This window comes from Idiotropiscis lumnitzeri, chromosome 21 (assembly GCF_059441095.1).
Source record: "Idiotropiscis lumnitzeri isolate Australia: NSW breed Sydney's pygmy pipehorse chromosome 21, RoL_Ilum_1.0, whole genome shotgun sequence".
Classification (NCBI taxonomy): domain Eukaryota; kingdom Metazoa; phylum Chordata; class Actinopteri; order Syngnathiformes; family Syngnathidae; genus Idiotropiscis; species Idiotropiscis lumnitzeri.
Window position 1 is genome coordinate 11,682,317 of NC_142411.1, and position 15,000 is coordinate 11,697,316.

Here is a 15,000-nt window from a genome sequence, read left to right on the forward strand (position 1 = left end):
TGGCTAGCATGGCTCGCTGTTTTTAAAAAGGCAACAGAAGCAAAACTGAGTTTGGTTGTATTTTATTGAACTATTTAACAATGTACTCACATTATTATTGATCAGTCATCATCCACAAATCCATCAAAATCATCTTCTGTATCAGAAATAAACTGCTGGGCAAGTTCTCCCACAAACACGCCAGGTTCCCTCTCGTCATTGTCAGATTCTGTGTCGCTGCTGCGCGTGGCTCCTCCGATTTGAAGCCGGCTTTCTCCAAACAGAGCTAGCAGACACGTTTGCCCATATAGGGGCACAGGGGCCTGCTTTGCACTGGGGGCGTGCCTTTGTGTTGCCTCTCACGTGTGCCTGCTGTCGTTAGCCCCGCCCGCCTTCTCTCTATATAAGCAGTGTGCAGGCAGGTAACGTTCGCAGTCAGCCCAGGGTGCACTCGGTCCATATAATGGGTGCTCTGCATCAAAAGGTGCCCCAGATTTTTTGTACGAGATTGGGGACTTTAAAGTGCGCCTTATGGTTGCGAAATTACAGTATTTTAGCCAGTTTGGATGATATTTTAGCCAGTTTGGACGAATAGCCGCGGGTCTCCACGTTATTAAATTTATTAAATGGGGTATTATCTATTTTGTAAACACCGGAACAACACCGAACGCAACTACAGCTACAGAGTGTACCGGAACTTTTCTCAGATTCTTGTTGTCACACGAATTGCAACAAGAGTTGCACTGTACAGAGATGGCTGTATTTATTGCACTTCTTTCCTTTGCTCAAATTACATGCAATTTAAGATGCTTATTTTGGCTCTCACTTGCTTCTCTACACAAACGTGTGTATCGCTTCTGTGTTTTTACGCTCTCTGTCTGTTGATCTCTCTGTTGAGCTCTCAGTTAAAAAAGGTGCAAACAATCACTACCCAAATTAATGTGGACATGTATACTTCTGCCAACTTCAACCTGAAATTGTCATTACTTTCGCACGAATATTCTTAATTTTAGAACTGTTAAGCAGTTATCGAAGCTTAGTGAGCGCCTATGAAGACTACGATGTTTAACGTACTAAAAAATCCCCAAATTCTGGTCCTATCCTTATATTTGCAAGGGTTGAAGTGGGCATGAGTACAGTGAGTGTCTGACTTACGTTTTAGTAAAAATTTATCGCTGTTTTATGACAGCAAGCCTGCCACTGGTTAGTTTTATTTTATTTTAGATTTTTTTATTAAAGAGCCAGCCATGTGAATAAATGTTTGCAACAAAACAAACTGCATGAAAATCACTTAACTCCAGCAAGTTTTTTTTTTTTTTTTTTCATTTTTTTTATGCGTGCTCATGCCTTGAGTCTCTCGAAATACATGAAGTTCCAGCTGGTAAAAAAGTGTTACAGAAATCTCAGTAATTCAGAACAAAATTGTTCTCAGTCTTTACTCATTTTCAGACTTTTCCTTCAAACATACTTTGTGCAAAAAATAAAATAACACGAAAATTACTTCACCAGATCTTAAAGGGTTTTGTAACTGCACACTCACAGGCATGTAACTGTCCTGTCTTGCCGAGAAATATTTACACATCACAATTTACTGCCAAAAAGCTGAGCAAATATAATACCTTGTAGATATACATGCAATAACCAGTGTAAGGTGGAATTCACAGGTAGCTGTAAGGCTGCAAAATATGTACTCAGATCTACTGAATATAACATCTGTTTTTTCTTAGTCCTGAATAAAAAAGAACTCCCAAGTGTGAATTAAATTTCCAATATTTTAGAAACTTTCATCCTTTATTACTCGATAGAAAATTATTTGGTAAGCATTGGCTCGTCCACATTAATTTTTATCAATCTGCGTGCAATAGCAGCAATAAACATTAGTTTGAATGATTCAATTTGTTGACAAATTAAAAGTAATCGGATTAGCAAGTAAAATTCATAGCGCAGTCACTGATGTGGTAAATCAGTCTGAGTTTGTTATAGGCAGCGTGAGTTCGGTTACCATTCAGTGTCAGTGTGAATAGTGTTATTGGTTGTCTGTCTCTCTATGTATTTCCGCACGGCTGCACACACACACGCACACACACATATATATATATATATATATATATATATATATATATATATATATACATATACATATATATATATATATATATATATATATATATATATATATATATACATATATACATATGTATATATATATATATATATATATACATATATATATATACATATATATATATATATATATACATATATATATATATATATATACATATATATACATATGTATATATATATATACATATATATACATATATATATATATATATATATACATATATATATATATATATATATATATATATCAATCAATCAAATTTTATTTATAGAGCACTTTTCATACATAAAATGCAGCTCAAGATGCTGTACAATAAAAACATCCAAAATACAACAAAAAACTAAAACCCATTCCACCCACTCAACATAAACACAAGACACATCCACATACACGCCTGAACTCGCATACACACAGAACACTCGCATTCACACAACTTAATAAACCATCTTAGTAGAAAGACAGAAAGACATGGCAAGGCACAGAGAAACCATATGAGAAAATGTACCCAGGGTAGGTCATCCGCGCTGAGAGGGATGACGGCCCACGGCAACAGGGAGCTCCGCGAACACACAGACCCCTGGCCCAGACTGACCGGGGTAGACCCTACACATAGTGCAGAGGGCCCCGGTCCGCTGGACCTAAGGAGCCTCCGGGATGAAACCCCCTGTGAGAAGGCCAGCCACACCTCCCAGCGCGGAGGCCCCCCTTGAGGAAACACTGGAGCTAAAATATATAAAAGAAAATGATAATGCTAAAAGAAAAAGAAGCTAAAAATGAAAAGACAATAATATAAAAAGACAAAGCTAAAATATATAAGGAAAATTATGATACTAAAAGACAAAGAAGCTAAAAATTAAAAGACAATAATATAAAACGACGGAGCTAAAATATATAAGAAAAATTATGATACTAAAAGACAAAGAAGCTAAAAAAAAAAAAAAATTAAAGACAATGATAATAGATAAAATGACAGTCCTAAATTAAAAGACTAGGATAAATTATTTAAAAGCCAAACTAAAGAGGTGAGTCTTGAGCCTCCTAAAAAATCTTTTAAAAACCTTTTAAAAAAGGACTCTGGCTATATTCTTAAGGTGATAAAAACCAATCTTGGTTACATTTTTAATATGAGGAATAAAACTGAGCTCAGAGTCAAAAATGACGCCGAGGTTCTTCACAAATTGTGATGAGTTATAATCTTGTAGTTTTGGTAAAAGTTTTTCTCTCTGACCTTCAGGACCGATAACTAAAACCTCTGTTTTGTCCTGATTGAGCTGTAGGAAATTCTCTGCCATCCATGACTTAATATCTAAAATGCAATTTAAAAGGGTATCGATAGGCTTTGTGTCATCCGGAGACACGGCAATATACAGCTGTGTGTCATCAGCGTAGCTGTGGAAGCTGATGCCGTGTCTCCTAATGACATCCCCAAGAGGAAGCATGTACAGATTAAAAAGTAGGCGCTGGAGCGGTTAGACGGCCGGCGTGCGCCGAAGAAGAGCGTGGGCGAAGAGGAGAGTGGACGAAGAAGAGCACGTTCCCCCGGGCACGATTTGGGGCGACGTTTCGCGCGGTTCGGACCTGTCGGGCTTCGCCGTTCGGCAAAGAGGAGGTGGACCCAAAATGCGAGGAAGTAAGAATAAGGATGACTTAAGGGAATTTATTAAATGAATTCAACGAGGGCAAACAAGCGTGGCAGGGTGCAAAAATCAAAGACAACCTAAACGTAACAAAACTGGATTGAGGACGAGAACAAAAACCGGAACAAAATAATGAGGGACGTGAACGAGAGCGAAGGCAAGATTAAACACATGAACAAGATCGGAGCGCGATCGTGACAGTCCGTAGGGAGCAAAATGGAGCTACACGGGAAAATGACCCGACACTGGGTTGATGGCATGGGAAGCTAAAATAGTCCGGTAATCAGGTGAGCAAATGGGAATCAGGTGTGTGACAGTTAACGATGAGCAGGTGCGTGGCTGGTGATGACGAGGTGCTGAGGGGAAACGCCCCTACTCAGCTGACTGAAAATAAACCAAAACAACAACACGACAGCATGAACGTAAAAATAATAACAAAAACCTGTCATGCCCGACGCGGATCATGACAGTACCCCCCTCAAGGGACGGATTCCAGACGTCCCAAAACAAAAGAAACCCCATGTCCAAAAACGAGGGTGGGCGGAAGGGGTCGGGAGGTGGGACCCCCACCCGTATACGAGGCCGGTCTGGCGGATGTCCGGGAGGCCAGATCAGCGAGTCTTTACGTGGTCCTTCGGGCGGCCGTCCGGGTGGCCAGCCCTGCAAGTACCGCCGTGGCCATTCAGGCGGGCGTGCAGGTGGCCAGACCAATAAGTCCACACGTGGCCGTTCAGGCGGACGTCCGGGGGGGCCCGAACGCCACATGGAGTTCGCTGACGAGGCCGAGACGAGGAGCGGCGGCGGGACCCCGGGAGCAGCAGAGGCAGGAGCTTGGAGCGGCGGCGAGTCGTCGGACCCCGCCGGAACAGGGACGAGAAGCGGCGGTGGGTCGTCGAACGCCGTCGAGGCAGGAACTTGGAGCGGCGGCTGGTCGTCGAACCCCGCCGAGGCAGGAACTTGGAGCGGCGGCTGGTCGTCGAACCCCGCCGAGACAGGAACGTGGAGCGGCGGCTGGTCGTCGAACCCCGCCGAGACAGGAACGTGGAGCGGCGGCTGGTCGTCGAGCCCCGCCGAGGCAGGAACGTGGAGCGGCGGCTGGTCGTCGAGTCCCGCCGAGGCAGGAACGTGGAGCGGCGGCTGGTCGTCGAACCCCGCCGAGACAGGAACGTGGAGCGGCGGCTGGTCGTCGAGTCCCGCCGAGACAGGAACGTGGAGCGGCGGCTGGTCGTCGAACCCCGCCGAGACAGGAACGTGGAGCGGCGGCTGATCGTCGAACCCCGCCAAGACAGGAACGTGAAGAGGTGACGAACCCGATGCAGCCGAGACCGGAACGTGGAGCGGCGGCTGGTCGTCGAGCCCCGCCAAGACAGGAAACTGGAGTACCGGCAGATGGTCGAGCACCGCCAAGACAGGAACGCGGAGCGACGGCGGGTCGTCGGACGCCGCCGAGGCAGAGACGAGAAGCGGCGGCGGCTCATCGGGCGCCGCCGAGACAATGACTTGGAGCGGCGGCGGGTCGTTGAGCACCGCCGAGGAAGAGGCCAGAAACGGCGGCGTGTCGTCGTCCACCGCCGAGGCAGGAACTTGGGACGGGCGCAGGGCGTGCGCCGTCAGGTCGTGGACTTGAGGCGGACACAGGGCGTGCTCCGCTGAAACGGGGACTTGGGACGGACGCAGGACGTGCCCTGCCTGAACATGGACTTGAGGCGGGCGCAGGACGTGCTCCGCCGGGACATGAGCTTGAGACGGACGCCGGACGTGCTCCGCCTGAACATGGACTTGAGGCGGGCGCAGGAAGTGCTCCGCCGGGACGTGAGCTTGAGGCGGACGCAGGACGTGCTCCGCCGGGACGTGGACTTGGGGCGGACGCAGGACGTGCTCCGCCGGGACGTGAACTTGGGACGGACGCAGGGAGTGCTCCGCCTGAACATGGACTTGAGGCGGGCGCAGGAAGTGCTCCGCCGGGACGTGAGCAGCTGGCGGGGAGCCGGGACGGGGCTCAGCAGCTGGCGGGGAGCCGGGACGGGGCTCAGCAGCTGGCGGGGAGCCGGGACGGGGCTCAGCAGCTGGCGGGGAGCCGGGACGGGGCTCAGCAGCTGGCGGGGAGCCGGGACGGGGCTCAGCAGCTGGCGGGGAGCCGGGACGGGGCTCAGCAGCTGGCGGGGAGCCGCGATGGGGCTCAGCAGCTGGCGGGGAGCCGGGGAAGGGACGCTGCAGCTGGCGAGGAGCCGGGACGGGAGGCTGTAGCTCGCGAGGGACCAGCTCCGGAGGCTGCAGCTGATGTGGAGGCGGGATGGTCTGTGCAGCTGACGCGGAAGCGAAACGGGGCTCAGCCGCTGACGAGGCACAGGACTGGAGGCGACATGGATTGCAGCCTCTGACGTGGAGGCGGCTGCGGGCCGAGCGCAGCAGTCGAGCCGGGCGCAGCCGAGAGGGGGGGCCTGACCCCTATCAGCCTGCCGCCATAGGGAGTCAGGGGAATGGGAGACATGAGGGACCGAGACTATGGGTGCTGGTGGACGTGAGCTATGAGACGCAAGGGGGACGTGACCAGGTGCTGAAACCGATGGGGGACGAGGAGTGCGACGTGACCGTGACTTTCGTGATTTGGGGCGAGGTGAACGACGCGAGGTAACGTGGGAGGTGGTCTCAAAGAGCGCAAATGACGAAGGTGACGGAAATGGTTGCGGGGGAGGTAGGTGACGGTTCCTAAATAAAACTGCGTTGCGCTGAGCGTCTAGGAGAGCGGAACTATATTCGAAATCATATTCGTGATCTGAATCGACAAAAATGTGAGGGGCAAGGTGCTCAAAATCATACTCGTAACCGGACTTACTTGAATCGTGAGGGGGTGAAAAGGCTTGGTACTCAAAATCGTCTTCGTAATCAGAATCAATAATAAGGTGAGGGGGTATGACAGGTGGGTAGTCGTCGTCGTTACCGTGATACGTGGGGGAAGAAACAAACGAGGCACGGGGCTGGTCGGCAGGCTGATGAGGGCGGTTGTCCGAGCGGCGACGACGATGACGTCGCCGAGAGATTCCCGCTGGGTCCGTAGTCATTCTGTAGGGCTTCGCCGTTCAGCAAAGAGGAGGTGGACCCAAAATGCGAGGAAGCAAGGATAAGGATGACTTAAGGGAATTTATTAAATGAATTCAACGAGGGCAAACAAGCGTGGCAGGGTGCAAAAATCAAAGACAACCTAAATGTGACAAAACTGGATTGAGGACGAGAACAAAAACCGGAACAAAATAACGAGGGACGTGAACGAGAGCGAAGGCAAGATTAAACACATGAACAAGATCGGAGCGCGATCGTGACAGTCCGTAGGGAGCAAAATGGAGCTACACGGGAAAATGACCCAACACTGGGTTGATGGCATGGGAAGCTTAAATAGTCCGGTAATCAGGTGAGCAGATGGGAATCAGGTGTGTGACAGTTAACGATGAGCAGGTGCGTGGCTGGTGAGGACGAGGTGCTGAGGGGAAACGCCCCTACTCAGCTGACTGAAAATAAACCAAAACAACAACACGACAGCATGAACGTAAAAATAATAACAAAAACCTGTCATGCCCGACGCGGATCATGACAGGACCGTACCAGAGCTCCGGCCAGCGTGCGTGGCAGTTAAGCCGAAGAGGAACAACTTCCGCCCGGGCACTAGCGGGGCGACATTTCGCTCCGTTCGGGACCGTGCGAGAGCTCCGGAGGAGACCGGCCGGCGTGCGTGGTAGTTAAGCCGAAGAGGAACACCTTCCGCCCGGGCATGAGCGGAGCGCGAGGCTGTCAGTTATGAATGAATAAATAAATAAATGAAGAATGCCACCTTTCATTTCACAGGGCACACCGGACGGCGTACCAGCAGGTAAAAGTTGAAGTAATTAAATAAATACAAAAATAATGGCTGGGGAATAAAAAAATAATAAGTTTTAATAATATATATATTTTTTTTGTTATAACATGAATTTCACTCTCTCCCTCTCTACCCGTATATATATATATATATATATATATATATATATTTTTTTTTTTTTTTTTTTTTTTTTAAGCATTTTTGAAGGTGCGCCACTACTTTGCACTTTTTTTTTTAAGCATTTTTGAAGGTGCGCCGCTACTTCGCGGATTTTCAGTTATCGCGGGTGGTCTCGGTCCCCATTAACCGCGATAACCGAGGGTTCACTGTATTAGGGCTGCACGATTTTGAAAAAAAAACCCTCCTGTATTTTCACAACCATAAGGCGCACTTAAATGTCCCAAATATTCTCCAAGAGTGACGAGGCGCCTTTTAATGCGACACGCCTTATGTATAGACTGAGACCCATAGAGTGCATGTTAGCACACTCTGCTGGTCAAAGTTTGAAACTGCTGTGCGCAGAAATGACTGTGACAAATAAATTATGTGAAGGTCTATTTTGGTATGTGCAGGAGAAAGGTGGACAAAAGGGCAGCTGTCCACGATGGCGTAGTCTGTCTTATAATTCAAGCAAGAAACATCACAGGTTTAGACAACAGGAAAAAAAAACACTGCCCAAAGCACACCACTCACATCTCTTTAACCAGCCATCTGATTGGCTGAGGCTGATAGGCTCCCAGAATGCATTGCAACTCTTTTTGTGTATTTTTATTTCTTTTTGGGATATAAATAGCATGAGAGATGCATGTTTTGTGTTAATTTTATTTCTTTGTTTCATTGTTTTCTTGTATGCTGTTCAGTGATCAGTGATTCAGTTTTGGTTATGATTTAAAACTGACTTTAAGGTGTATGGTGACTAGTCACATCCCTGCCCTGACATTGTTGTTATGCTGTGTTGTCATAAGTGCTTCAATTGTGTTTGTGATCCTGTACATGAGTTACCGATTGATGAGAGCTAGTATGCGCCTCATCGTGTGGTGTGCTTAGTGTATGTGTTAAATACAGAAATAGCACCCACACAGTGTATGAGTTCAATACAGAAATAGCACCCACAACTGACACTGCGTGTATCTTTTGGCCGGGAAAATACGGTTGTAATTATTCAAACCAATATTGCGATTGCGATTCGATTTGTGGTTTTTCACGTTAAAATGTATTAAAATGCTACAGTTATTCGTTCTTGCTTCGACTTGCTTTATTGTATGCACTCTTTTAACTTTTCTTTTACACTTTTACACTCTCATTTCCTCGCTCGCCACTCCAGCATATCTGCTCATATCCTCCACTGCACTCTTCCTCACGCATGCGCACACACACCCACATGTCACACGCAAGCTTTTCACAATGCTCGCAAAACTACGATTGTGAGTTAGTTTTGTTTCAGACACAGAATTTGTTCAATATTTATTAACAATACAAATCACTAATGTCACCATTTGATGAACAGTACAAGGAACTCTCTTCTGGCGATTGTATTGTATTGTGTTAGTTTTTTGGGGCTAGAAAAAGCAGCATATTCACCATTGCTTGTATCAGACACGCACGATCACAAGTTACAATGTTGCCATTAGTGCTGAAAAGACGCTCTGAGAGGGAGCTTGTCGCCGGTACGCACAAATACTTACAAGATAGTTTTCAGATTTTTTTCATCACATGAATGCTACTGTTAGCAATTTTAGCTTATCACGTGACTGACCGCTAGTTGTTGCCTCGCCCTCATCTGTTTATTTCGAATCTGTTTGACAGGCTTCATACTCAAATCGTTGCTGGTGTTTTAAACGGTAAAATACGTTGGTCGTGTTGCCTCTGGATCCGATTTTTTATTTTTTTTTGATCCGGTTCCTTTTTGTCAAATCCGCCGCACGGTCAAATAATAAACGTACTGCCCTTCTTTAGCACGATTCTCCCTCTCCTCATCTACGGCAGCAGAAGTTACTTCCATTACGTCCACTTCGGAAGTACGCAGCAATACCAGGAAAAAACAGAGGTGCACGTATAGTGTGTTATTGTCAGGCTCCGCTAACTGCTGGCACCAAAGCGCAGACTAACACGTGTTAGCCAACAACACTGATTGGCCAGCGCCATTAAGACCTGAGAATCGAAAATTCTGGTTGGCTAATTCGTCTGTCAATCAAACGCCAAACGTTGGGGGAGAGAGGAAAAACTATGCAAAACCACACTGTCTTGGTATTAGATAATTGCGCTATGTCAAACCTCAATGTCGATTCCCGTATTTTCGCGACCATAAGGCACACTTTAAAGACCCAAAGTTCCCCCAAAACAAACAAGCCGCCTTGTCATGTGACGCGCCTATTGTACAGACTGAGCAACACCCTCGACCACTGAACCTGTCCCTTTGGGGACATTGCAGAGTTAGCACACCCTGCTGGCCAAAGTCTGAGACCTCTATGCTTTGAATTGAGTATTACAAATACCTTATGTGAATAAGTTTTTTCAGTGATGGTGCAGGAGAAAGCTGGACAAAAGGGCAGCTGTCCACAATGTCGTAGTCTGTCTTATCATTCATGTTATTGCAAGCAAGTAACATCACAGGTTTAGACAAGAGACTACAAAAAAAAAACACACTGCCCAAAGCACATCACTCACATCTCTCTAACCAGCCATCTGATTGGCTGAGGCTGCTAAGCTCCCAGAATGCCTCAGTACAGTTTTTGTAACTTGGTTTTGAAACCATGACTCTCAGGAGTGTGGTGACCAGTGACATCTCTCCCCTGACATTGTCAATTAGATGAGTTGCCATGACATCGCTGATTGGGCGTAACAGGTAACAGGTAACAGGTAACAGGTAACAGGTAACAGGTAACAGGTAACAGGTAACAGGTAACAGGTAACAGGTAACAGGTAACAGGTAACAGGTAACAGGTAACAGGTAACAGGTAACAGCAAGAGGCAGAAATAGCACCCTCAACTGGTGCTGCGCTCTTAGATACAGCATATCTTTTGACCGTATAAATACGGTAGATTTTGATTTATTGTGCAGCTGCAGCCCTCTCTCTCTCTCTCTATATATATATATATATATATATATATATATATATATATATAGGGCTGCACCAGTTGAGGGTGCTATTTCTGTCTTAATTACTTAGACTCGGCCTCTTGCTGTTAGCTGTATATATATGTATATATATATATATATATATATATATATACACATATATATATATATATATATATATATATATATATATATGTGTGTGTGTACAGAAATTACAAAAAAAACAGATGTCGATGATCGTCAAAATGCCAAATATTGGCCCCGCTGATAATTGATCTATCACTAAACTAGATGTGTATTCCGAATAGAATGTTCTCAAGGTACCGTTAAAGATCATGTGACGATCAAGACAGAGTAGTAGTTGTTGAAGAACTTGGGTCGCTCTTGTGGATATGAAGTGGACAAGATCTTTTGTGCTGCTGTCATGCTGTTAGTCTAACGGTGGTCTGGATTGTTCTCTTGCCATTTTATGCATATACCTATACATAACATCTGCCCACCAGTTAACCATCATGCATTTTTATTAGTTTGTTGTAGATTTTTTTTCAAATAATACAAAGCTGATTATGTGATAATATGATGACAAGTTCCCTATTATTACTCTCGAGTCCCGGACTGAAAATGTGTTCGACACCCATTCATAGTGCTTTAAATCAAATGAACTAAATGAACGTCTGACTTTAACATACTGTGCGCTTGTCAACATGTTTTCAAGGTTATCTGCAAGAGGCTTACCTGTGGACAAAGCAGGTCTTGTCCATCATGGAGAAATCAATGGTTCTTCTTCAGGATGTCACAGACGGATCCCTGTATGAGGGAGTGGCCTATGGGACTTACACAACACGCTCTCTGTTCCAGTACATGTTTCTGGTGCAACGTCACTTTTCCATTAGCCACTTTGACCACCCCTGGCTCCTAAAACACTTCAATTTTCTATACAGGACCATCCTTCCCGGTAATTTGCACAACATACCCGTTTTGTTGCTTTATTTTCAACCTGTGTTGTCATCTAATGCACTTCAAATTTCAAGTTTTTATGATTGACATTTAAAAAATGAATATGCGGCAGAAAATAAACATGGCATGTTTTATTTATAAGGATTTACAACAGGAGCTGATACACAATTTAGAAGCTTTATTGATTTTGACCCATTCATTTTTCACACGATCCAAAATATTGTATCTTTGTGTCCTAAAACACTAATTAATCACACAATAAACAGTGCTGAATGTCTTCACTGACTTCCAGCTTTTCCGGTTTCTTGGTGAACACAATATGAAAACCAGGGAGCTATCAGTAGAAGAAAACAAGGCGTTGTTAACTTTTCAACCAATGTGTGTGTCCGGTCCACATAAGAACGCTGAAAATCTGGAGTATTATGCATATGCCAGACCTACGAGACGCATTAATGCTACCAAAGGAAGTGTCCGGAAACATTGAAGAATGTTGAATGCGCATTGAGACAGAAAGGAGACATTTTGGTAGAATAGATTTGTGTGGAATTTTTGGGGGAAAAGTCCTGTCATGCTCAGGAGTTCCAGAAGCACAGCCTCAACACAGGAAGCCACCAGTGTTGTTGTTAATGTTGGTGTTGTTTCACGTACAGTCCGATGAGAACTGGGAAAATGATGTCATAGTTTCAGGAAAGATCCGTATGTGTCAAGGAAAATTTAAAATATTACCATATACTCCCATATACTCATTTATCTGGGGTAAGGTCAACAAAAATTCCAGATAATCTGTCTACATCCATGAGTGGACAAAGTTCCCCCCCTTGTCATTAATTGGAATATTGTAATTGAAACAGGCACAGTACAGAAAACGCACATAAATAGATGTCATTTCCGCTTCTTATTTTCTACCGTCAATAATACACATTATATTCATTCCTTGCAAATAGAGCACAAACCAATGTCTCTTTTAATGGAGCTATTCTGACGCGTTTATAAACGCGACCATATAGTCAGGTTAGAAAATGGGTAACCCAGGCCTCTTATTTGGGTTTTTACAAACCCGCATATGAGCATATTTGGGTTTTTGGGTGTGTTTACTTGGGTTTTGAAAGGTTTAGTGACTGCAGTTCAACGTAACCTTTGTGGATGAAACGCAGAAAAAAAAGCAACAGCAAATTAAATTCAAAAGTCTGTAGAAAGATTTTCACTGCCAATATAAAGAATTATGCAACCAAACTGATTGGGAGATCATCATGCACACATCTTGGAAGATCACGATCCAAACCACACTGCCAACACACACGAGTAGTAAAAGGTTTTAGCTAACTGTCATTCTCCAGACTTCAACCCTATGGAGCATTTTACCTGCTGTAGAGCAGACTCAAGCAACAACCAAAAGGCGTATCAGTGAAAGCCTGGAAAAGCCTCACAAAAGACGAATGTAGAAGGTTTAGTGATGTCAATAAGGCTCATGCGTGATCCAGATTAGGAATATTGTTCCAAATAATCCTGTGATTGTGTATCAGAAACAGATGTAAATACAATACGGGTACATGGGAATGGAAGCTGAATTGTTGAACCCTCGTCTCATATTCGATTTTAAATGTCAAACCGAGTCTCCAGCAAAACAAATAAGGAAAGTGTAAATGGGAAAATTGGCCACACTCATCCAGTACTTTTCGAAGAGAGTGTAAAAGTCACCACTGAAGTGCTTTCTGTCTGTTGTTTTTTTTTAGGATTTCAGAGAACTGTCGCCATTGCTGATTCCAACTACAACTGGTTTTACGGACCGGAAAGTCAGCTGGTCTTCTTGGACCGTTTTGTAATGCGTAATGGTAGTGGGAACTGGCTGGCCAAGCTCATTCATCAGAACAGAGTGACAGATGGAGTTGGACAAGCTGGCAAAGGCCAACGTTGGTGTACTCTCCACACAGAATTCATTTGGTGAGCTTTGGAATATTTCAGCGAATGTGTGCGTGTGTGTGTGTGCATGGGCGTGTGCGTGTGTGTGAACCTTTTTTAATCAATTCCTCTCACAATTTCCCCTTTTGCATTTTTCTACTTCAATTATTTTATTTTTGACAAAGTCGGGAACATATTATTTACTTAAAACTAGGCCTGCACGATTGCGATGTGCGCATGCGCAATAGTCACATCGTAGGACGGGTGATGTTTATTTTTATTTTTTTTTGAGCACGGAAACTTTTGGTTCGTTTCATAAAAGCAGCACACTACACGATGCTCTACATTGTAGAGACTACACAGAACATCTTGCTCACCCCCCCGTAATTAGTCAATGCCTCCCCCCGACTCCTCCACTCTCACAGCCACTGCAGTCTGCCCTGAAAATAGTGAATACCGGAGGGGGAGACGGCAGCAGAAACAGCAGTAGATTTAGTCCCCAAAAGAAATTCAACATCCCAAATATGGAATTATTTCGTCCAGAAAAAGGAATATACAACACACAAAAAATCCTCGTTGTTGCTGCAACACGAGGTATTACAACAAACCTGTCCGACCATTTGAATCGCTACAAATATACATATATATATATATATATATGTATATATATATATATATATACATATATATATATATATGTATATATGTATATATACATATATGTATATATGTATATACATATATATGTATATATATATGTATATGTATATGTATATATATATGTATATGTATATATATGTATATATATATATATGTATATATATACATATATGTATATGTATATATATGTATATGTATATGTATATATATGTATATGTATATATATGTATATATATATATATATGTATTAGGGCTGGGCGATATGACCTAAAATCAAGATCGCGATAAATTAGGCAGTTTTACCTCGATAACGATAAATGCGCGATAAATTCCCCCTGAGGACCAAAATCAAAATAAATGCAGGAAATGCATATTGACTGCTTTTTTTATTGACCAACTGGTACGCATTACTTTCAATGAAAAATAGAAGTACAAAAATCATTTGAATAAACATTCAAACTAGCTTGCTTTGCGTGACTTGAACAATGTCACAAAGAACAGGAGAAAAAGGGTACCTCTCACAAAATCTTTTTATGTAAATATATTGTGCCGAGATGCTGTAATTCCATTTGCAAAGGCCTAGATTTGTGTAAAGGCATCGTGTAAACAATCTAAATAATGCCATGTGCAAAGGAGCTAGTCGCCTGTAAACAAAATGCTAAATAGAATGGGAAAAAATGTCAATGGAATGCCAATGCCAAATAAACAAGTGTGCTTCATCAGGAAAATGTGCCGTCTCGATTACCCTGGTGCGCAATTGCCACTTGTCGTCTATGTAATGCACATTCAGGCGCAAACAGGGATCCAT

The 15,000-nt window shown here is 44.0% G+C and overlaps 1 protein-coding gene across 2 annotated transcripts in view; it reads left to right on the forward strand.

Moving 5' to 3' along the window:
- Nucleotides 1–15,000, forward strand: part of dse (dermatan sulfate epimerase) — a 30,605-nt gene that overhangs the window by 9,524 nt on the left and 6,081 nt on the right. For both annotated transcript variants that reach the window (XM_088285876.1, XM_088285877.1), the window contains 2 exons: nt 11,392–11,631; nt 13,367–13,574. In XM_088285876.1, the coding sequence (XP_088142002.1) occupies nt 11,392–11,631; nt 13,367–13,574 (448 nt within the window). The remainder of the gene's footprint in view (nt 1–11,391; nt 11,632–13,366; nt 13,575–15,000) is intronic.